This window comes from Asparagus officinalis, chromosome 1 (genome assembly GCF_001876935.1).
Source record: "Asparagus officinalis chromosome 1, Aspof.V1, whole genome shotgun sequence".
NCBI classification, from domain to species: domain Eukaryota; kingdom Viridiplantae; phylum Streptophyta; class Magnoliopsida; order Asparagales; family Asparagaceae; genus Asparagus; species Asparagus officinalis.
In genome coordinates this window covers 36,863,816-36,888,506 of record NC_033794.1, presented here as the reverse complement: position 1 = coordinate 36,888,506, position 24,691 = coordinate 36,863,816, and the positions used below count along the sequence as shown (strand labels likewise).

General features: G+C 41.5%; 1 protein-coding gene across 1 annotated transcript; it reads left to right on the top strand.

Annotated features, from left to right (window-relative positions):
* LOC109833259 (protein FAR-RED IMPAIRED RESPONSE 1-like) lies at positions 1,975-3,305 on the top strand. Its single transcript, XM_020400873.1, has 3 exons — positions 1,975-2,042; positions 2,124-2,663; positions 2,750-3,305. The coding sequence occupies exons 1-3, from the start codon at positions 1,999-2,001 to the stop codon at positions 3,303-3,305; spliced, it is 1,140 nt and encodes a 379-aa protein (XP_020256462.1). The 5' UTR covers positions 1,975-1,998.

Sequence of the window (24,691 nt, the reverse complement as noted above, 5' to 3'; positions counted from 1 at the left end):
AAATCACAGCTTCAGCCAGCGAATTGAATCAGCCGACTTCCCCCATTTCTCCTCCTCCGTCAAGTTCCCTAACTCTGCCCACCACAAAAGCAGCATCGCCGCTGACAAAAACCAATCTTCCTTCGAGCTCGAGCGCTCTTTCGAGATCCTCATTTCTCCTCCTCCATTAAGCCACCTACTTCCCCCAACTCAGGTAAGGATCATGGCCATCCATTCCTAGCTCGTTACAGGTTTTGATTAGGGTTTTTTTTTGATTTTTTTTTTGATTTCAGGCGTTTCAGCGTCCTCTCCCCAACTCCGGCTCCAAGTCACCGCGGACGAGCTCGTGGTCGAAGGTACAGAGCTCTGTCGGTCTTTTTTTAGGAATCAATCTATAATCCTGGAAAATTTGTTCTCTTGATACAGATGCTTTTGATCTCTGTGCTTTTTGACTCTTGATATTATTAGCAGTGAGTAAATTTGTTCTCTTTTATACTTAGAGAAGAGAGTTTTTGTACAAATAAACCACCTGAGCACGAAAGACTCAAAAAATTTACTCTGGAGTCTATCGACAACAATAGAACTACATGAGTTCTATCACAATTTGGCGATAATACAGACGGTCTATCCACAATTAACCCTAGCTTTTGGACATATTTGTTATTTTGTCTCTCACCGGCCTTGATCCAAAGCATCATGAAGTACAGTTTCAATTTGTTGAGATAAAAAAAAACTTGCTAGTCCTATATAATATGGTGCACCTTAAGCCTATGCTTGATTTTTCACACCCGTTTAATTACCACTTATAATAATAGAAAATAGGGCTTTCCTATAAAGCTAGTGTCCACTTGTCAAATTACATTATTACATAAAATCCACCAATGAATTATTCATAAAAATGTTCTGAAAGTAATTTGAATTATTTTTTTCTTCATTATTGTTCTACAGTTGAGAGATTAATGTCTTAATCACCCACATCAAAATTAAACCTGTTAGTATGCAATACTTGCTGCATCTTAATCTGCATATATTTTTAACATGGTTAATTACAGAATGGATAACTTGGGCACTGAAGCTAATGAAGTAAACTTGGACGACGATGATTTGATATATACTCCTCAAGTTTCAGATGAGTTGAGGCCAAAAAAAAAGGGCAAGAATTTGACACAATAGATGATGTTTTGACATTCTATAATGCTTATGCTAAAGCAGCTGGGTTTAGTGTAAGGTCTTGGACTACACAGAAAGAGCCGGGAAGTTGTGAAATAAGAAGGAATGAATATGTTTGTTTTAAACAAGGAAAATCTTTAAAAATCGCGGATGTTGGAAAGAAAAGACGTCGGGAAAGCTTAGCTGAGGATTGTACTGCCAAAATTGCTGTTTTGAAATCAAACTCCGGAAAATACATTGTTACTGTTTTTAATGAGGAGCACAGTCACCCACTATTAACACCATCAAAGGTTCATCTTTAAGATCCCATCGTAACGTTTCAGCCGCAACAAAGTCTCTAACTAAACAGTTATCCATGGTGAATATACCTCAGCATCAACAATTCAGTTTTCTTGGAGTACAATCAGGAGGTATAGAAAATATTAGGTGCACTCAAAAAGATTTGTATAATCATGAAAGGGATATACGGGCTGATTTGAAGGGGCATGATGGTGAAATGTTTTATGAATATTTAAAATTAGAACAAGGAAAGAATCCCGCATTTACTTTTCAAATTGAGGCCGATGAGGAACAAAAGATTACTCGTTGTTTTTGGTCTGATGCAAGATCAAGGCGGGCTTACAAATTTTTCGGTGATGTTGTAATCTTTGATACTACTTACAACACTATTCGTTATGGCCTTATATTTGCACCAATAATGGGGGTTAACAATCATGGTCAAACAATTGTTTTTACTTGTGGATTTTTGAATCATGAGAGCGTTGATGATTTTGTGTGGTTATTTAATCAATTTTTGGAAAGTATGCCTGGTGGTACCCGAAGATGATTATTACCGATCAAGACCCAGCGATGACTAAGGCATTCCCTCTTGTTCTTCCAAATACTTTTCACAGGTATTATAGTTTGTGTATATTATTAAAAATATTTATATGCATAGTCTTTCTTTTTAACACTTTATTTAATTCTTTTGACAGGTATTGTAGTTGGCATATATTAATGAAGTTTTCTGAGAAAATTGATGCAGTGAAGTATAGTATTTATAAAAGTGAGTTCTCGGCTTGCATTTGGAAATCAGAGACTCCTGAAGAATTTGATTTACAATGGGAAAGTCTGATTAAGAAAAGTGGGTTAGAAGGAAACAAGTGGTTGCAAGACCAATATGAACTTCGGTCAAGATGGATTCCTGCATATGTTAATCACATTTTCTCAGCAGACATGTCAAGTACCCAACGATCAGAAAGTGGACATGCATTCTTCAAGAAATTTGTTTCGAAGAATAATTCATTGGTGGATTTTATGATACAGTTTGGCAGGGAACTAGTGCGCCAACGTCACGAGGAGTTGATGGCCGATCACAAAGACTTGATTGAGAAACCTAAACTTAGAATAAATCATGACTTTTTGGAGCAAATGGTTGATATTTACACTAATGAGATGTATTTCAAGTTTGAGGCTGAAGTGTGTGACACTTTAACTACAAGTTGCAGTTTGTTAGGGAAACCAACAATTGCCGTGTGTATCAAATTCAAAGAAAGAAGCTCGCAACAAGCAAAGTCCGCGAAATCGTTTATGACAAGGACTTGGATTTGGTTTATTGTAGTTGTAAAAAGTTTGAAAGCGCCGGAATCGTATGTACTCACATTATCTCCTACTTGATGAAATTTGATGCTGAAATATTGCCCGATAAATACATCTTAAAGAGGTGGACTAAGTCTGCAAAATCGGGGACAGTGGTTGATGATAAAGGTATGCAGATAAACCCCGACAATTCTTATCTTTTAACACGGAGTCAATTTATCCAATCATCTTTGGAATTAGTTGACAAGTCCCTTGTATGTGAAGAAACGAGGAAGATGTTTACCGATGGAGTGCGTATCATTAATGAGCAAATCGACCAATTCATTAGTAGCCACATAGTTAGTGGCCGCACGGTTGCAAAGAGCTTCACTGAGAAAAATAATCAAATAAGTGGTAATTTAATGGATGATGGTACTAGTGTGCAAGATTCTTATACTTTTCAAAATAGTTTCAATGAACCCGATCAAGTGCGAGCAAAAGGGTGCGGCAAAAGGTTGAAGGGAGGAAAAGAGAAAGCAATGGCTAGAGCAAAAAATAAAAAAGATAGACGTTGCCACGGGTGTGGTAAAGTAGGCTAATCACATGATAAACGAAATTGTCCGGCACTCACAAATCCGTTCAAGTGAAGATGGGGATGATGGGCTCCTATGAAGACGGTCTTCTACATGCTTCTATTTTGCCAGATTTTGTGCATATGGGTACTATGATATCTATTGGTCATTTTAATGACATGCTCATCATCCAATTGTTACCTTCTGTTTCAGATTACATCTACAAATTAGATTACATCTGATGTATACTTGTTGCACGCTCCTTGCAGGTACTGTATTCAAGAATGAAAATTACAGACGTGATGTTTTCAGCAGATAGATGCAGGAATTTGTTGTCTCCTACTTGATGTATAATATCTGTTGTAACTAAACTATGTTTCTCAGCTTATGGCCTTGTTTGGTATTAAAGTATCGTTCTAAATGCATTGAACTTTAGGTTAACGTGCATGAGTGTGTAAGTTTTGTTATACTAGACATCAATTTGTGAGTAAGTGGTTGGGTTTTATGTATGTACTTTTGTTATACTAGACATCAGTTTGTGAGTAAGTGGTGGGTTTTATGTATGTACTCTTGTTATTCCATGTGGTTAATGCTTTTGATATCAGTTTGTGAGAAGTTGTTGGGTTTTATGTATGTACTTTTGTTATACTAGACAATAGTTTGTGAGTAAGTGGTGGGTTTTATGTATGTATTCTTGTTATTCCATGTGGTTAATGCTTTTGATATCAGTTTGTGAGAAGTGGTTGGGTTTTATGTATGTACTTTTGTTAATCTTGACATCAGTTTTTGTTTATACTAGACATCAGTTTTTGTCTATTATCTGATAACTTGTTCCATGACTCATGTTCTTTACTGGGTAATTCTCTGATGGAGCTATACATATTTTTTCCATTCTTGAAGTGTTTGACGCTGCTCGGTCATCAATGGTAGCTTTCAAGAAATGGAGAGAAGGTGGGTCGAGGCTGGAGAGGGCATCTGTCCTTGGAAGGAAAAGGATGACAACCATACCACTTCCCCCATCAGCAACTCCCTAAATGTTATGCAATCGCACGAGAACTCCTGGCCATTTTGATATCTATGAATGCTTGCTGCGGTATTTGCGATCTGTTTCAAGGAAAAAAAAAGAAGGAAAAAAAAAAGGAAAGAAAGGATAATGGTTTTTTTCCCCCTGCTTATAAGAGAATGTACAGAGTGACAGCTCAATCCTGTGCTTGCATTTCCTATACCCAGTGTGTGGCTCGTTATATTCAGCCCTTTCAAGCTCAATTACAACGGATCAAATATTAATGTGGGTCCTCATTTATAACTGCTGTTGAAATGTATAAACATGAGCTTGGGGATCTTTTACATGCTGTTCGAGTAAACCCAAGATAGCTTCATATCTCCTGAACAAAGAATATTAATCTTGACTCAATAGAGAGAGGTACTCAATAGAGAGAGGTACTCTGCCATCATAAAACAAAAAAGAATTAATCTTGACTCAATAGAGAGAGGTACTCAATAGAGAGAGGTACTCTGCCATCATAAAACAAAAAAGAAAGAAGGGAACATTACTAAAGATAAACACTAAATAGAGAGAGGTACTCTGCCATCATAAAACAAAAAAGAAAGAAGGGAACATTACTAAAGATAAACACTAGAAATACTAATACAAATTACATCATATGTTTTTTGCAATGGAGAAACCAACAAATACCGCAACGATACATACTAGAAATACTAATATTGTAAACAAACCAACAAATACCGCAACGATACATACTAGAAATACTAATATTGTAAACAATGAACCTAATACAAAAGCATAGATAGAGAAAAACTAGAAATACTAATATTGTAAACAATGAACCTAATACAAAAGCATAGATAGAGAAAATAAAAGTTTCCCCAAGTTTTTCCTTGTCCACATCTAGATTATGGCTCACTGGATATCTTTGTTCTTGAGCATAAACAGATGTCTGGACAGGCCTCGAGCTGGATGCTAAATCGGGAGCGAGTGTATGCTTCTCCCATTCAATCAAAGCCTCTTCGTATGTTGCATACCCTTTGTAGGAGGCATTTGGGAACTTATCTACTTGAGATTTGCATTCTTCCCAATTAGTAAAAATACCACATCGTCGACCTCTCTTCACAACATAAAAACTTTTTCTAGCCATGGATAACCTGAAAATACCCCAGGTTGGAGGGTAAACAAAATTTTTACAACCTAAAGTTAGCAAGCAAAGTTAAAAAAGTAATTATATAAAATTAATACCCAATACCATTGTGCTCAATCAAACTTATTTATCCTACGCACTGAACACTTAAATTGGAACATACCATTGTGCTCTCACTTCATTAACTTATCTAGACAGGAATTTGTTATATAAAATCATAACCAACGTTCATCAATGTGTATGTTTTGTTGGTGGCGATGCTTATTAACTACCCTACAACAATATTCCACACATTCCTTTTCAAAAAGCACAGAGATCAAAAGCCTGCATCCTTTTTTTTTGGGTGTGTATGTTTTGTTGGTGGCGATGCATATTAACTACTCTACAACAATATTCCACAGATTCCTTTTCAAAATGCATTAGACCCGTTGTTGTCCATCTATAGCTTCTTCGTATAGTGTCAAGTTCCTTTTCAACATAATTACCCAAAAGAACACAAACATCCTTCACGGTCATCTCTTTTGTTAAACCAAAAACTGCATTTTCCCCTTTTCAATTTTTTTGAGTTAATCTACCTAACAAACTAATTTATTGGACATGCAGAGTTAATGCTTTTGGGTTTCATATCCCTGCTCTACAACAATACTAATAATATTAAGAGTCAAAAAGCACAGAGATCAAAAGCCAAATTCAGAACAAATTTGGGGCCGGAGTTGGTACTTTCAACCAAAATTTTCCAGGATAAAAGAACAAGTTTTTCCAGGATTAAAGAACAAATTTTCAAGGATTATAGATTGATTCCTAAAAAAAAGAGCGACAGAGCTCTGTACCTTCGACCTCGAGCTCGTCCGCGGTGACTTGGAGCCGGAGTTGGGGAGAGGATGCTGAAACGCTTGAAATCAAAAAAATAAAAAAAAACCCTAATCAAAACCTGTAACGAGCTAGGAATGGATGGCCGTGATCCTTACCTGAGTTGGGGGAAGGAGATGGCTTGATAGAGGAGGAGAAATGAGGATCTCAAGAGAGCGCTTGAGCTCGAAGGAAGATCTGTTTTTGTCAGCGGCGATGCTGCTTTCGTGGTGGGCGGAGTTGGGGAACTTGATGGAGGAGGAGAAATGGGGGGAAGTCGGCTGATTCAATTCGCTGGCTGAAGCTGTGATTTTGGGAGAAATGGGGGAATGTTTGTGGAAAAATTTTGCGGTAAAAGAAACGAAGGAAAATTGATCTGTATTCCTTTAATCTCAATTACAATTAGATTTCTTGATAACAAAAGAGAGGAGAATTGATCTGGATTCTCCCCTTTGTTTAATTCTGGGTTCTTCACGGTGGCGATGAGATGCCTCCCTCGAATGCTCATGTTGAGTTTGCTTTTCGTTGATGATCCGACGTATTGATTCACTAGAACATGGTCTTCTCCTCACGATTTGACGTTGTGGAAAACTTGCGTGGTAAGTTTTAGAACTCTTGATGAGTTGATTGATCTTAACCGTAATTGGTTAGACAAGCCAAGGATTTCTTCTTTGCTGCCAAGGAGCAGGATCCGAGCTTCAGGTCCAGGATCTGAACTAAGCTGATTTCTTAGTTATTTATAAGGGATTAAGGGGTGTAACCGCCCCCTTAATTTGCTCCTTTGTGGGGCTAATGGGATGTAACTGCCCCCTTAATCCGCTCCTAAGTGGGGGCGAAAATCCCTCAGATCATAGGGAGAAAACGGTTTCTGGAACCGTTCAACTCGTGTTTGAACGAGTCAAACGCAGGTCCTGCATTCTGGAATAAAATCTGCGTTTGGACGCAGTGTTTGCAAGTTGCGTTGGACAACACATAGAACCTGTGTTGGTAGCTGTTAGAAGCTGCGTTTGGCAGCGATTGGAAGCTACGTTAGCAGCAGTTGGAAGCTGCATTGGGCAGCGGTTGGAAGCTGCGTTGGTAGCAGTTGGAAGCTGCGTTAGGCAGCGGTTGGAAGCTGCGTTGGTAATAGTTGGAAGCTGCGTTGGGCAGCGGTTGGAAGCTGTGTTTGGCAGCATTTAGGAGCTGCATTTGCATAGCTTTGACTCTGGAATGAGACCACTTGTGCTTCACCTCTGGGATGCAGGGATGAGTCTTGCATCTTGGATTGAAGAGATCGTCGATTTGTAGTCTCTTTCTGTCAGAGCGTTGCAAAGATCGACATTTTGTAATCTTTACTTTAGCTCTTTGATATGTGAGAGTCGTCAGATTATAACTCCCGATGTTGATTGTGAAGGTTGTTGATTAGAGCTTCTCAGTTATTGTGAAGGTCGTCAGATTATAACCTTCATCGATCTACGTGAAAGTTTTCAAATTGTAGCCTTCTGAAAGTTGTCAGATTATAACTTCCATCATCGATGTTTGATAGGCGAATCAGCTATCTATTGTGATTTTTAGACAGTCTATAGACCCCCTCCAAAGTTTTCAAAAGTTCACGGTTGACTGGGACGAATTTTCGAAATACTTTGGATCATAACTCTGATCTTGGATTTGTTGATTCCTTATCACAAAGGAGTTGTTCTCTGCACTCGCTTTGAAGGCACCTTGGTTGAAGGGATTTACCGCGCAGGACCTGTGTGATGATGAGCTTCAAATAGAAACTATAGCGACGGTACAAGCTACTCATGAGCAGAAGCTATCAAACGTCATGTCATGGCTCACCTCTATTCAGCTGATAGGCCCACAAACATTCATAGGATTTTTGGCAAACCCTCAGCCATCAACAGATTTGATAAGCCTTTACCGACTACCGTTTGAGTCGGGCTAGCATGTGGATTATCTAAGTCCATTCCACATGTAACGTTGTGCTAAGAGAATGAACCCTCTTAGACTTGATGCTATGATTTTGAATACATAGACTTTGTTATTTTTACGAAAAAAGACTAACCAGCAACGCGTATTAGGCGTAGGCTTATCCCCACTTAGCATTTGGGATAAAGTTCCTCATGCGTGTAAAGCATAGATTTTTGGTGCTACGATGTTGAATACGTAGACTTTTTCACTGTTTCTTTCTGTGTTACTTGAAACACTGAAAGAAAGTTGGAAGCGTCAGAGGTGTAGTATTAACTTGGCATGAATTTTCACTTAGAGTGAAATTCAAAAATTTTCTTTATTATCACTAGGATAATTCCAGAAAATATTTAATCCACTGGGGATTTTATAATGAAAACTTGCTATTCTTGTTGAAAAAGGATTAACAAGTTTATTGGGGGGTTTGACTGTTAGAGGTGTGATGTTAACCTAACAGTATTTTATGGACCTATCGCTCTGTTGACGAGAGTCGATAAGTTGATTTGGTCGTCAGAGGTGTGATGTTAACTTGATGGGTTTTTGGACCTATCGCTCTATTGACGAGAGCCGATAAGTTAATTTTGTTAGAGGCGTTTGATATTAACGTGATAAGAGGATGTTACGATCAGAGCAAATTTATGAACTTATCATCTTATTGAAAATGATTGATAAGTAAATTGTCAGAGGTTTGGTGTTAACATGACGGAGATTTATTGCGATCGGAGCAACTTTGAGGACTTATCATCCTATTGAAGAGGATTGATAAGTTGGTTTTGTCAGAGGTTTAGTGTTAACGTGACAGGATTTGTATTGCGATTGGTGCAACTTTGTGGACTTATCATTCTATTGACGAGGATTGATAAGTGGGTTTTGTCAGAGGTTTATTGTTAACATGACGGGATTTATGTTGCGATTGGAGCAACTTTGTGGACTTATCATCCTATTAACGAGGATTGATAAGTGGGTTTTGTCAGAGGTATATTGGTAACATGACGGGATTTGTGTTATGATTAGAGCAACTTTGTGGACTTATCATCCTATTGACGAGGATTGATAAGTGGGTTTTGTCAGAGGTTTATTGTTAACATGATGGGAATTTGTGTTGCGATTGGAGCAACTTTGTGAACTTATCATCCTATTGAAGAGGATTGATAAGTAAATTGTCAGAGGTTTGATATTAACATGACAGGAATTTATGTTGTGATAAGAGCAACTTTGTGGACTTATCATCCTATTGAAGAGGATTGATAAGTGGATTTGTCAGAGGTTTGGTGTTAACGTGACATGAGTTTTGTTGCGATTGGAGCAACTTTGTGGACTTATCATCCTATTGAAGAGGATTGATAAGTGGATTTTTCAGAGGTTTGGTGTTAACGTGACAGGAGTTTGTTACGATTGGAGCAACTTTCTGGACTCATCATCCTATTAAAAACGATTGATAAGTGGATTTGTCAGAGGTTTGGTGTTAACGTGACATGAGTTTGTTACGATTGGAGCAACTTTGTAGACTTATCATCCTATTGAAGAGGATTGATAAGTGGATTTGTCAGAGGTTTAATATTAACGTGACAGGATTTGTGTTGCGATTGGAGCAACTTTGTGGACTTATCATCCTATTGACGAGGATTGATAAATGGATTGTCAGAGGTGTGATATTAACGTGATGGGAGAATGTGTACTTGTGACTTACGCAAGATTTTGGGAATTAGCGTATCGCGGGGGAAACTTGCTAGATGAGTTTATCACCAGAAGCGATGAATTTTGATACTAAGATTTTAAAGACTTAGTGTCTTGCTGGGGAAGATAGCGATTTGAGCAATTTTGAGGACCTATCATCCTATTGAAGAGGATTGATAAGTTGATTGTCAGAGGTATATTGTTAACGTGACAAATTGGGAGCGATGCCAACTGAATTCATACTCCGTGAGGATGATGATCATCAGAAGTATAATGTTAACTCGACGATGTGAAAGATTCGTTACTGTTAATCCAGTGGATTCCAAGTAACCAACCCCCAGTCTTGATTAAGACTTAGCAGGGGAATAAAAAAAGATAGACAAGGCACATCACCTAGTGGGGCACTATCCATGAAGTCAAAATAGAGGCACATCACCTGGTAGGCCATTATCTGATGAGTTTGACTATCAGAGGTAGTTGTGATAGTTTTGTGGACCTGCCATCCTATTTAAGAAGATTGACAAGTTGATAGACTATCAGAGGTAACTGTGATAGTTTTGTGAACCTGCCATCCTATTTAAAAAGATTGGAAAGTTGATGGACTATCAGAGGTAACTGTTAACTTGATAGTTTTGGTGGACCCACCATCCTATTAAAGAGGATTGATGGGAGAATTTGGAGAAAATAGACTATCAAAGGTGATCATTAACGTGATAGTTTTGGTGGACCCACCATCCTATTGAAGATGATTGGTGGGTGAATTTAGAGAAAATAGTCTATCAGAGGTGATCATTAACGTGATAGTTTTGGTGGACCCGCCATCCTACTTGAAGAGGATTGGTGGGAGAATTTGGAGGAAATTGACTATCAGAGGTGATCATTAACGTGATAGTTTTTTGTGGACCCGTCATCCTACTTGAAGAGGATTGATGGGGGAATTTGGAGGAAATGAACTATCAGAGGTAATTGTTAACGTGATAGTTTTGATGGACCCACCATCCTATTGAAGAGGATTGGTGGGGGAATTTGGAGGAAATGAACTATCAGAGGTAATTGTTAATGTGATAGTTTTGAGGATTAGCTTCAGTAGCCGTAGTATCTTCTTCTTCTGACTGAGAAGATTGGGCTTGGTCCGATTGCTCAGGTTGATCTTGCCTACTTTGTTCTTCAGCTTTGATCATGACAATAATCTTTTGAGCCTGTTCGCCTTGAGAGATTAGTTGTCTCAAAGAACGGTATTCTGCAACTCCTATTCGGGCTAGGAGGTCGGTTTGCAAATTGTGTCGACAGGTCTCCACTAGGGTATACTGTGTCATACCTATCGGACATTGCAGAGCCATGTTTCAAAACCTTTTGACGAAGACTTTGACAGACTCCCTCTTCTTCTGCTTAGTGGTGAGAAGGGTATGAATGGAGACTTCTGTATCATCTTCAAAGAATCTTGATATGAAGAGTCTCTCTAGATCCGTCCACTTTTGGATACATCCCGCATGCAGTTTTCTGAACCATTCAAAGACAACTCCCTTGAGGGTGTCAATGAACAATCGAACCAGTATGGTGTCGTTTGATATCATATTCCCAGTCTGTGACATGAAATAATAGATATGTTAGTTCGGTGCTCCCGTGCCGTCAAAAGTTTGTAGCGTCGGGACCTTAAATTTTGGAGGATAAGGGGTGTAGGGGTTAAAAATTGCCTATAAGTTCTTAAACACAGTTCAAGGCAATGAAAAGATAATAAACGTTATTATCCAAGTCAAGGGAATTTATCCGACATCAGCAAGGGGATGAAATGGATCAGTAGAATGCACAAGTCAGCGAAGCGACGAAGTGTACGCAAAACAAGGGAAATGTAAGAATTACAAATCGCCAAAGTATCAAAAAGGCGAACGAAACACCACTTAGAGGCCCGTGTAGGCGCGAGTCACCAATTGGTGGCTCGCACCTATGCGAGCCACCAAATGGTGGCTCGCATGTGACTCGCATAGTTCCGAGCCACCAAATGGTGACTCGCACAGTTCCGAGCCACCAGGACTCTTACTGAATACAAAACCTCCCCAAACACGGATTTCGATGATTTTTAAGGATTCTTTCGTCCCAGAACCTCTCCAACTGTTTTGAGGTTATCTTTAAACATGTTTAGATGGTTATAAACTACAGATGACGTCTAAACACAAATTCTTATTCAAAAAGATATCTCCAAAAGCCTATAAATAGAAGCATAGGGTCTTCTTTAAAGAGGATCTGAGATTGAGAAGGCGAGGTGCTGTCAAATTGTTCAGTTAACCTCGAATTTCAGAGGAGAATCATCAGAGCTTAGCGAATACTTTCATAAAGAAAGCCCCTTCGAAAGGTCTGTGATTCTTTCCCCTTCTTTCCTCCGGATTAAACTTGGTTTTAATCTCGAGAAGAGCCATAATCTCGCTTGGTCGTGATTGTCGCTTCCGCAATTATTTCCTTCGTGAAACAAGAGCGTAATTATATTGTCTATCGGGTTGATCTGTGGTGGTCCACAGACTAACGCATCCCCGGCACAGGCAAAGATCCCACGCAAAGCAGCGAGAGATAAACTACTGCTGCGTTTTGTTTGATAAAGTTGTAATCTTTATTTTTTTTTGTTGTAAGGAGATCTTATAAAAAGATCAACTTTTCTTTCAGTTTAAACTTGTAATCGATAAACGGTGTAACAGGTTTTGAAAATAATGGAAAAGGCAACTTTTGACACAAACAAACTGGCAACCACAGTGGGAGCCGACAACTTTTCTGCCAAAGCTGTAGTGTCACAACCGAAGATCATCATCCCGATCAATGAGGAGGTCGAATACGAGTTCGACCAAGCAAAGTATGAAGAATACTTATCCTCATCCTCCCGATCATCCTGAGTTCGACCAAGCAAAGTATGAAGAATACTTATCCTCATCCTCCCGATCATCCTCCCCTCGTAGGAATAGGAGAAACTCCACGAGGAATACTTATCCTCATCCTCCCGATCATCCTCCCCTCGTAGGAATAGGAGAAACTCCACGAGAAAAGGTCGAGGACACTTGGATTTGAAGGTTCAAAACCAAGGACCTTATCCCGCAGCGGCTCAAAACACTCCTCGCGAAGCTGAAGTTGCTACCGAGAACGAGCCGACCTTATCCAAGAGGGCACGTCAAAGACGGCGTCAACGCCTTGCACGCCAATTGGCCAAAGCCTCTGAGCAAGTGGATGAAATCCGCTATAAAGCGGATATGAAGTCTAGAAGAGGACAGCCGCCACGGCAGCAAGCTGGTAACTAGTCCAAACCTACAATGAATGAATGGGTCCCCGTTAAGAGGACACGTTCAACTCTTGAAGAACGGATCAAGAAGCGCCATGCTTTACATGCACACGCAAGAATTCTGGTGCAAGAGGCCAAGAAACTATAAGCAAATGGTGCAGACGACAAACTAACGAAACCACGTCAAATATGGAGACTAAAATCCAAGACGAAGTCTGAAAAAACCAACTCACTGGCTGCTGGCTCGGCCAGGGCCGAGTCATCAATTACTGGCTCGGCCAAGGCCGAGCCACCTTTTACTGGCCCGCGCCACCGCCAAGCCGGTTCACTTCCGTCTATAGAAATTTCGCCTCCCGTGAATAGTTTCAAGTCTCCGACAGCTCCTGTTTCTGTTCCGACGACTTCCTTACCTTCTGCAGAACCCCACGGCAGCGTGGACTTGTCCTGATTTAAAATGAGCATTACGGATCGTCTCAGTCCTTCGCATAGAGATAAATCATGTATAGTTCGTCAGACTGGGGGTCGTACGCTATTCTCCAGTAAGTCAAAGGCCCCTTCCTACGGAGAAGGTACCAGTAACCACTCGCCTTGGACTCCGGGTAGAAGTCCAAGAGCCTGTTGAGTCCTCACATGCACGAAGGCGTGTTTTCAAATGAGCGACTCTTAAAAATAATGACAAGGCATTATATCCTCAAAGAGAGCCTTATTCGTCAGAAGACGACGATATTAGAATGGGAAGATTATGTCAACACAAGATAGGTCACTCCGATAATCCTATCGATGAGTTATATTATCAGACTGTGGGTATGAATAGATCTCGGAAGAGAAATACTTGGGAAATGGATTCTCGTTGTCCATGTACTAAGCTTATTAAGGCGGTACTGTCAGAATGTAACTGTTCCAAGACTGCCTCACAAAGGATTTTAGTGTTTGAAAGACTTTCTACAGAAGCGGTGAGACACAAACCAAGACGTTTCCATAAAAGAAAGTCGGCCGTTCAGGAACGTGAATTCTCAGAATTCACGGTTAACATGGCAGAAAAAGGAAAATATACACGGCGCTACAGTCTTGAACCTTTTCCGCAAATATCCCAATGGTTGACTCGGCTGTGAACCGGGGTTATTAGGCCTAGAGATTACAACAGAATTCAGAGAAGACAGTCCTCAGACGATGAGGCGTCGGATGTCAACTCTGTAATCGCTTCGGATGCCACTGTGTCCAGTACGGGGCAGACCCGAGAGTCGTTCATGATTACCACTGAACAGATGACTCAACTTCTCCAAGAAGCTTTGGCAAAGCAGATAGAGGATTTTAAAATCGAAATGGAGATGGCTGTGCAACGTGTTAAAGATTTACATGCACAACAACTTCAGCAGTTGACAAATCAACGTGGTGAATCTAGTCATCGCCCGACTACTAATCAGATAGATAGCGACTCAGAAGTGGAGGAAAATATTAATGCTGATGACCCTCCCGTTGACCAGAACGCTGGGGGTGGTCCTATTAGAAATAACGACACTAGGGGTGGCGCCAATATCCATCCTCAAAATCGCCAAAAGAGAGAGGTAGGCGAAGACATTAAGATGAAAGACTTGGAAAGCAAAATTAATGCTTTGATGCCTGCCCAAGAAGTAAAAAAGACCGGCATTCCCTGTCCCTACCCGAGAGAGTGGGATTCCATTCCATATCCGCCAAAGTTCAGTCTGATTAATTTCATGCTGTTCGATGGAAGGGGCTCCCCTACCCAACACTTGATTTACTTCAAGTCCCACCTGGGGATCATTTCGGGCAATGAACCTCTGATGGTACGATCGTTCGTAGGAACCCTTCGCGCAGCCACGTTTGATTGGTACCGCCGGCTTAAACCAGGAAGTATCAATACATAGAACGATATGGAAAGCATGTTTCTCGCTAACTTCTTCGACGATGACACAGAAGTATCGATCGGAACACTCTTTGAAGAAAAGCAGAAAGATGGAGAGCTCGTGGAGAACTTTGTTAAGCGTTTCCGAAATAAAGCAATGAACTGCCGAGATCCGATCATGGAGGAATTCATCCTCCAAACGTGCCACAATAACCTTTCCATAGATGTATTAGAAGCTATGGGCACTACGCCATCCAAGACGTGGAAGGAATTAAAGGTACGAGGAGAGCAGGCTGAACGCTTCCTCAAAAGGAAGAAAGCGGAAAGGGGACAACCGGCAAATAATACCTAAAAATAGAACTTTACCCCCGGGGGAAAGGGAAAGGACTGGCAAACACGGTAGACGCAAATCAGACATTTGAATTGCAACCCCAACAGCAACCGCAGCAACAGCAGCTGCAACAACAAGCGTCAAAGCAACAAACGCCTCAATGGCAACAACGACCTCCAAGGCAACAGAAAACTTCTGAGCCAAAATTCCCGAAGGAATATTCCTTCAAGGAAGATGAGGTCCCTGGTATATTCAAGTATTTGATGGAAAATAATAAAATTAAGTTGCCTCCTATCACTGATCATGAAGGAGCTAAGAAAATTACGGATCCGAGATATTACACATTTCACAGAACAGTCCATCATCCTACGAAGACGTGCTACGCTCTTAAGGACAAGATTCAGGCCCTAATTGATGTGGGAATTATCACTCCAAAGCAGCCTAAAGAAAAGAAGGTGGGCGCGAACGCAGTTTCTATTAGCTTTGGTTCTGTCCCTCTGGCGTGGTTTCAACCAGAGCCCGTATATAATGTGCAAATGAAGACTGTCAACGATGATCCTTATGGACAACGTCAAAAAGGACTCATACAACACATAACTTCTAGCGGCGAAATTCTTTGGGTCCATCCGGACTTGTTAGGAGATGAGTAGTGGGTAGGATCCTCATCTAAGAAAAAGTACAGAGGTAAAGGTAAAACCTGCTGTCCCACCACTGCAATTCCCGAAAAAGATGATGAAGGTATCCCCACATTATCACTCTCCGAAGATGAACAAGAGGCTCTTGCCACTAGGGGTGGAAATGAATATCATTATAAATACCCCGAGACTTCTGACGCAATTGCCAAGACATTAGCCGAGCTGGGGGTGGTTACAACTCCCCCTGCACCGGTTGAAAAAGCTCAACAGAAGTCAGCTAATAAGCAAAAAGAAAAAGAGTCTCAACCCCAGGAAGCTCAGAACCCGAAACAGTCTCGATTCAATCGTCCGATTGGGAGAGATAAACCAGGAAGTTCAAACACTCCTTACCGCTTTGATGTCATGGCTCAGCTAGCTAACATCCCATCCAGAATAACTTTGTATGAGTTGTTGCGCCTCTCCAAGGATACTAGAGAGGCATTGCGAGAAGCTTTAGCCGATTCTGACGCGTTCCTCACTCAAGTCAAGCCGGCCCGCAAAGAAACGGAATCATCATTTCAGCTTTATAATTTATCGTCCAAACAATTTCCTCATATCACGTTCACTAAGGATGACATGCAAGTGTGGAATTCAAAGCATGATAGGCCTTTATACTTCACCGGATACATTGGCTCCAGCGTAGTTAACCGAGTCTAAGTCGACCCGGGTTCCGCTGTTAGCATCATGCCACTCCGATTGATGCACAATCTCAGAATCCCGGCAAGCAAGCTGGCTTTCACAGGTACTGTTATATACGGGTTCAATACCAGTGGATCCAGACCTTTGGGGAAAATCCGGATAAAATGTCAACTTGGGGATCTAAAATCCGAAGTTACGTGCTACGTAATCGACGCAGAGACCTCCTATAACTTACTATTGGGTTGACCGTGAATCCATGGCAATCTTATAGTTCCTTCTACCCTTCATTAGTGTCTAAAATACGTAGATACTAATAATGAAGTCAAGACGGTGGTCGCAGATAAGCAACCGTTTAAGGGATTGGAAAATTACTTTAGCGATTCCCTCCTTTACGGTGCTGAATCTGATACTGAATCATCGGCTCAAGGCACAGATAGTGGGGGAGAAGCTGACACAGAAGCAGGATTTGATTACAATGGTGGTTTTGTACTAAATGACATTGTACCCTTTGTAATCGGTCATGACGATGGCGAATCGTCAGACGGTAGTTGTAATTGGCAACTTGCCAAATAAGTAATAAATAACGATTTAGAGTACTTACCGTGTTTGGTTAATGTAATGCAAGGATTGTACAATAATCCCGACGTGCATATGCCGCTTCAGTCATCATGCTTCACGAAAAAACTCTTCCAAGACTCGTTAGGAACAACCTTTCTTGCTAAGGCAGGGGGTGAAAAAGAGTTAGTGTTCGGCAAAGGGGAAATATCCCCGCCATCGTATCTCCCTCCAAGTGAAGATAAAAATGAAGAGAGGCCTGGCCTTCATTCATCCAGATATAGTCATCAAGCACGTGATTACATGGAAAAATGGGGATATAATTTTGCGCTTGAAGAAGGGCTTTGTTTTGGTCGAGGCCCACGAGTCCCACCTCGTATGGCCTATGTACCAGAAGGAAAGTCTTATAACTATTATAGCCATAAAAAGGGTCTGGGTTATGCTTCCGATGACGAGTGTTGTTGGCAAATCGTAGACCATTTAACTAATCAAGATGGATACTCATCTGACTCTTCCAGTTGGGATTCAGATGTTAGTCTGGGAGAGGTATTCAAAGGTTTGATGTCGAATATGACCACAGTCGATCCTTCCACGATCCAATAAGATGATCAACTACCGACTTGGGAGGATTCCTGGATTCACCATCTAAACATACATTATGGAGATCGATTCGAGCAAAGAGAACCTCCTACCAAAGATAAAGTGGTCCAGATAAATATGGGTAATGAGACGAATCCAAAGCCAATATTTATAAGTGGTAGTCTTTCGCTAGATGAAAAAGAGGAGTTAATTTCCCTCATCAGAGAATTCATAGATGTTTTCGCCTGGAATTACGAAGATATGCCAGGGCTTGATCCGAATGTGGCAGCCCACCGTCTTAACATCAAACCAGATGCAAAACCTGTCTAACAACAGCAAAGACGATTTCGCCCACAAATCATGGAAGCGATTGAAGAAGAGGTCAAAAAATTAATCGATTCCGGTTTTATCCGGGAAGAACAACATCCGGATTGGCTTGCGAATATTGTTCCGGTCCTCAAGAAGAATGGAAAAATAAGGATATGCATTGACTTCAGAGACTTGAATAATGTGTGTCCGAAAGACGATTTCCCTCTCCCTATCACCGATGTTATTATCGATAACATGTATGGGTTTGAGAGAATGACCTTTATGGACGGGTTCTCGGGTTATAACCAAATCAAGATGTACCCAGATGATGAAAAACATACTGCGTTTAGAACACCTCTCGGAGTGTTTTGCTATACAGTTATGCCTTTTGGGTTAAAGAACACGGGCGCCATATATCAACGGGCTATGTCTAAGATTTTTCAAGAGCATCTCTGTAAAACTGTCGAATGCTATGTCGACGATTTGGTAGTGAAGAGCCGTAATAAAAATGATCATATCAAGGACCTAAGGACCATGTTCGAGCTCATGCGAACTCACCAGTTGAAGATGAACCCCACCAAGTCTTTCCTTGGAATGTCTAGTGGTAAGTTTCTGGGATTTGTCGTCACTACAACGGGTATCCGCATTGACCCTGATAAAGTAAAGGCAATCAATGAATTACAACCTCCGAGAAATCTCAAGGAGCTCAGAGGATTGCAAGGACGGTTAGCTTATATCCGTCGGTTCATCTCGAACCTTTTAGGAAAATGTCAACCATTCTCCAAGCTCACAAAGAAGGGTGTGTCGTTTGTGTGGGACGACGCTTGTCAAAAGGCATTCGAGAGTATCAAAGAATATCTCTCAAAGTCTCCTGTACTCGTTGCACCGAAATCGGGCAAACAGTTCTTGATTTATATCAAGGCGACGAGCCACTCATTAAGTGCATTACTTGCACAAGATGACGATAACGGTCATGAACAGGTAGTATATTATCTAAGTCGGACCTTAGTAGGTGCAGAATCCCGATATCCCATGATCGAAAGGGAATGTCTTGCCTTGGTATTCGCAATTCAAAAGATGCGGCATTACCTGGTAGGACAGACTATTTATGTTATCTCCAAAGTTAACCCAGTTCGAGTATTCATGACACAGCCAGCTTTCATGAATTAGCGTTTAGCAAAATGGAACTTTCTCTTGTCCCAATACGACTTGTACTTTAAACAACAGAAGTCAGTAAAAGGGCAGACCATCTGTGACCTCTTGGCAGCTAATCCAACTACAGATACTGCCGAGATATATGACGATCTACCCGATGAAACCCACAAAGTCAACGCAACTTCACACCAACAAGTATGGCGCTTGTACTTCGATGGTGCTTCTTGAGTAACCAATGTAGCAAGTGCTCCTGGACCTTCTAAGGTTTCCTCCAGAGTTGGAGTCGTCTTAGTTTCCCCAGGAAAACATGTGATGCCTCGAGCTTACTCGCTAACCAAGCCGTGTTCAAACAAATGGGCTGAGTATAATGCATTGCTCATTGGACTCAGCTTTGCTAAAGAGCTGGGGGTTGAGTATCTCGAAGCCTTCGGTGATTCTCAACTAATAGTTAAACAAGTTCAGGGAGAGTATGAGGTCAGAAATCAAGATTTAATACTATACCACAAGATGGCCATCGAGATGGCAGAATCGTTTGAGGGATTCTTCATCGAATACATTCCACGCTTACAAAACACGTACGCAGATGCGTTGACAGCATTAGGCGTGTCCCTGGCGTAGTCGCCCGAAATGGAACAATCCGTTACAATGAGAACTCACCAACTCTTCGTGCCAATTCACGATGAAGATGACAAGGAAGAGGATGTTCAAGAAGTACATTCCACTCAACTCGAGCTTGAACCCCGAGATTGGCGTTTCCCTATCATTGATTACGTCTTGCATGGAATTTTACCAGAAGATGTGAAAGAAAGGGATTCAATCCGACGAAGAGCAGCGAGATTCTACTATAACACAGAGAGTCGAATGCTATATCACAGGGGGTATGATGGTTTGCTACTACACTGTTTATCTATTAAAGAGGCGAAGGAAGTCCTCAAGGAAGCACACGAAGGGGTTTGTAGCGCACACCAACCTGACCCCAAACTTTATGACCGCATCAGAAGAATAGGATACTTCTGGCCCTCTATAATGATCGACGCAATCGCGTATGCCCGAAGATGTCATGAGTGTCAAATACACGCGAACTATATGCACCAACCGCCGGAGTATTTACATCCTTCGGTCACATCATGGCCATTCGAAACCTGGGGAATGGACATTGTCGGTCCTATAAATCCCCTGTCAATCAAAGGTGACCGATTCATTTTAGCAATTACTGACTACTTCTCCAAATGGGTTGAAGCGGTCCCACTCAGAGAAGTTAAGACAAGCAACGTCATCGCATTCATCAAACACCATATTATCTACTGGCATGGTGTCCCAAGACGAATCATACATGACAACGGTCCTCAATTTGTCAGCAACGCCTTCATCAGGTTTTGCGAGAAGTTCAAAATTCAGGATGTCTCCTCAACAGCTTATAATCCCACAGTGAATGGATTGGCTAAAGCTTTCAATAAGACTATCATAAAACTGTTGTCAAAACTCATGAAGACCAATAAACGAGATTGGGATGACAAGCTCGGCGCGGCCCTATGGGCCTATCGTACCACGGTGCGTACACCTATGGGAGCAACCCCGTATTCTTTAGTGTACGGATGTGAAGTCGTCCTTCCGCTCGAGATACAAATTCCGTCTCTTCGAATCGCTCTCGCAACCCAGATGACGACCGAAGAACAACATCAGAAACGTCTCGAAGAACTCGAGATGGTCGATGAAAAATGATTAGAAGCTCAACAGCATATTGAGTTCTACCAAGCCAGAATTTCTCGAGCTTTTGATAAGAAGGTTCGACACCGGAGTTTTAAAGAAGGAGATTTGGTCTTAACTGAAAGACGGCCTATGATCCTTAAGTCCAAGAAAAAGGGTAAATTTGAACCCAAATGGGAGGGACCATTCATAGTAGAGATAGTCTACTCGAGTGGCCCATATCGTCTGGTCACCAAGGATGGCGACCGGCTTATGATGCTAATAAATGGTAAGTTTCTGAAGAAGTACTACCCTTAGTACGCTCAGAACAAATTATTAAACGGGAAGTTCCTGGAGAATACCATGTACGATATTCTTAAGGATAACCCAACCAGCTGTTCTCTAAATAATTCAAGTTTGGTCATAGAGAACCCCTGCTGTAATCTTCTAAATACTCTTTTGTTGAGATGAGATTTGATTACTCTTTAGAATCAATCTTTCCTCACGAAAGAATTCTCAGTGCCCCCTCACTGTCAGATCAGTTCACGACAAGCCTAACAAAGTTCCTTGGGCCAGCTCTGACTTCCACTATGATTTCTATTCACGTTCCCACTTTCAAGTTGTCTTCCCCTTTTTTCAATGAACGAAGACCCTCACTCTACCTGAACGACCAAACCTATAAAAGTTAGGGTCGTCTCAATATCCCCTTTTGGTCAATCTGACAAGTCACTCTGACCAGAATCGGATTTCTCTTCGATAAACGAAAATATTTCATGTCTCCCTCCAGCCAAACCTATAAAAGTTAGGGTTGGAGTTTGAATTTCATCTTGATAAACAAGAAAGCTTATTTCCAGATCAGATAACCTAGACTATAAAAGTTGGGGTTAACTGAATCCTCTCGATTCTCAGGATGGAGATCCCATTCTTAGTTTCATCTCACCGATTCTTGAAGTGGAGACCCCACTTTTAGTTTCTTCTGCATACCAAGGATAGAATATAAAATTCTGCTTCTTTGGTATCGGGTTCACTTCTCCCTTAAAAGAAGGACTGAAGAAAGAATATAAAATTCATCCTCTTCAGTACCCGGTTTGTTCTTGTACTATAAAAGGATGCTACATTTTAATAACTCCATAATCCATTCCTACGGGTCTAGGGAATTTTATCCCGAATCCTAAGCAGGGATAAGTCAACGCCTAATACGCGTTGCCGGTTTGTCTTTTACCGTAAGAAAGTGACCAAGTCTACGTATTCAAATACGTAGCATTAAGTCTAAAGGGGTTCATCCCTTTAGCACAACGTTACTTGTGAAACAGACTCAGATAATTCACAGGCTAGCCCGATTCAAACGGTAGTCGGTAAAGGCATATCAAATCAGTTGACGGCTGAGGATTTGCCAAAAATCCTATAAGTGTTATGGTTGATTGTTCTAAACAAAATGAGAAATGAGAATTAAAAAATCCACTAAACAAAACATGCATATCATTAACAAAAAAAAGTGTTCAGATGCAAACAACCACAATCACTTTACATTGTATTTTTGACTAATGATTTCCTGCTCAAGCTTGATTAACTCTTTAGTATAAGCACGTTCAAGCTCATGCTGCAGCTCGATTCTAAAGGAGTCCTCAGAAGCAGATAAGAGTTGGGCGGCTTCTTCTTCCATCTTGACTAACCTTTCTCTCGAGAGCATCACCTTGCTGGATATCACGGCCTTGCTATGCTCCTCCCCGGCCTTGGTCACCTCCAAAATAGTTCTTCGTTGTTTTGCTTCCACCAGTTTTTGCTCGAGCTCCGCTATTTCAACGTCAACAGAGGCTAACGACGAGTCAATTTCACGTAAATGAGCCAATCTTTCGGAAAGAACTCCCTCCGCTTGGTCGACACGTCTTCTCTACGCCTGGATCCCAAGTCCGACAGATTCTCGAGATTCATGCCATGACTGCATACGAGCCTCCATTCGTGCGATAACGTAGCCAAAAACACCAACAGATTGAAGCTCTTGTAGTTTCACAAATCTGCACTCAAATTGATTTACATTGTCGATCAAAGCTTCAGCTATGTCGGGTGAAACAGCGTCCTTTATCAAGGCTATTTTACGCTCGAGGACCGGCCGAAAGTGGTTGAAAGTGATCCTCTTCTCCAGAAGCTTGCCAATCAGTGACTCTACAAAATTAGGAAAATTGCTGACTTCCAAGCAGAGGAGGAGCTTATCTGGGTCGTCATCAGACAATAAGGCATCAACGCGTGCGCGCAGATGAGATGACGATCCTAGAAAAAGAGAGCGCAAAACTATGAATATCCAGAAATGATAAGTCAGAAAAAAATAAAAAGGAAAAAATAGCACACGGAATTACCAGTCCCCGAAGAGCTTTATGTGACCGAATGCACTACACCCACTTCTCGCTGCTGAACTTCATGAGTCGCAGGGAGCATCATAGGTACAGTAACCGTTAAAGCATCAACTCCCGTAGTTGGTCCCACGGGCGAACTCTCGCTAATAGTTACGGCAGGCACGGTAGTTGGCACTCCCAAAGAAACCGAGAGTTGTTGCAGAAAGCCTGATGACCGAGCGTCAATAACAACTCCTACCAAAAGCAAGAAATCAAGACCCTCAGATTCACCAGATTTTCCGTTAGGAGTAGTTGTATCAGACTTTATGATTGGTCATACGATTTGAACCCTCCGATGAGTAACAAAAAAAATCACGAATAAATCAGTGAAACTTGGGAATAAGAATCTTACTTGCAGGCGAGTCAGCGGTGATGATCGGGTCGGCGGCCTCGTGTTGGGCTTGTTCCCACAACATATCGTCCAGCAGCATATCGTCAGAAGCCGATACCGGATCACGGGAACCTAGATCCTCTCCTTCAAAAGGCACATCTTAGGAATCCCCCTCGTCACCTTGACCCTCTGTTACCGCATCTATAAGAAAGTGCAAGAGTTAAAAAATCACTTCAACTCATCAGGCTTACAACAAAAGAAAAAATCAAGTAAAAATTTACCTTCAACGGCGACGCTGGATTCCTGCACCCGCTCGCTTCGATCCACCTCTTGCAGCTGTTCTAACAGAGTAAGAAGCATAGAAACAGTTAGCGAGGATACGAATTCTCCATCGTTCAGTGCCCGCCATCCGAAAGAGGCGCTAGTGGTTTTAAGAATACCTGGACTCTCAGCCTGTTCGGTTAAACCTGTCTCAACATCGTGACCCGCCTCGGTCCCGCCAAGAATATTAATCTCAGCGTCTGCATGCTCTTCCGGCCTGATTCCCGGAGTTGGTGCCGAGAAATCAAGATCAGGCGAAGAGGCGTCAAAGACGAAGTCGCTTGTAAAATCCTCCTCTACAAAGTGCAAAAATTGTTTAAGTCCGAAAACTCAACATATATCGAAAGAAACTATACAAAGAAGTACTCACCCCTTTCAGCTGCAACTCCTTGAGTCATTTCGAGGCTGCCCCGCCGCTTAGTAGCCAGCTTCTTGCGTTTACCCGGACATCCCTCTTCTGGATTAGCAGGCCTCTCCTCAGAAAATTTTGAACGTAATTCGCGCCGTGGAGTAACCTGAGTTGCGGACCGGGATCGCGTCCGAGGAATGAGGCTGGGTTCCTCTCTCTTCTTTAGAAAATTCACCTGGAATTTCAACCGACATCTTGTTAGGATAAGTGAACTAGACTTGCATCTTTGGCCTCTTTACAAGAGGTAAAGGTTTGCACGGTTGAAAACGGCGAGTTCTTTCA

What these genes read in the sequence shown, in the direction of transcription:
- LOC109833259 (XM_020400873.1), top strand. Translation starts at nt 1,999, where the DNA reads ATGACTAAGGCATTCCCTCTTGTTCTTCCAAATACTTTTCACAG. An exon ending in CTTCCAAATACTTTTCACAG is followed by an intron (nt 2,043 to 2,123) that starts GTATTATAGTTT and finishes TTCTTTTGACAG; the next exon opens with GTATTGTAGTTGGCATATAT. An exon ending in GGGAAACCAACAATTGCCGT is followed by an intron (nt 2,664 to 2,749) that starts GTGTATCAAATT and finishes GGTTTATTGTAG; the next exon opens with TTGTAAAAAGTTTGAAAGCG.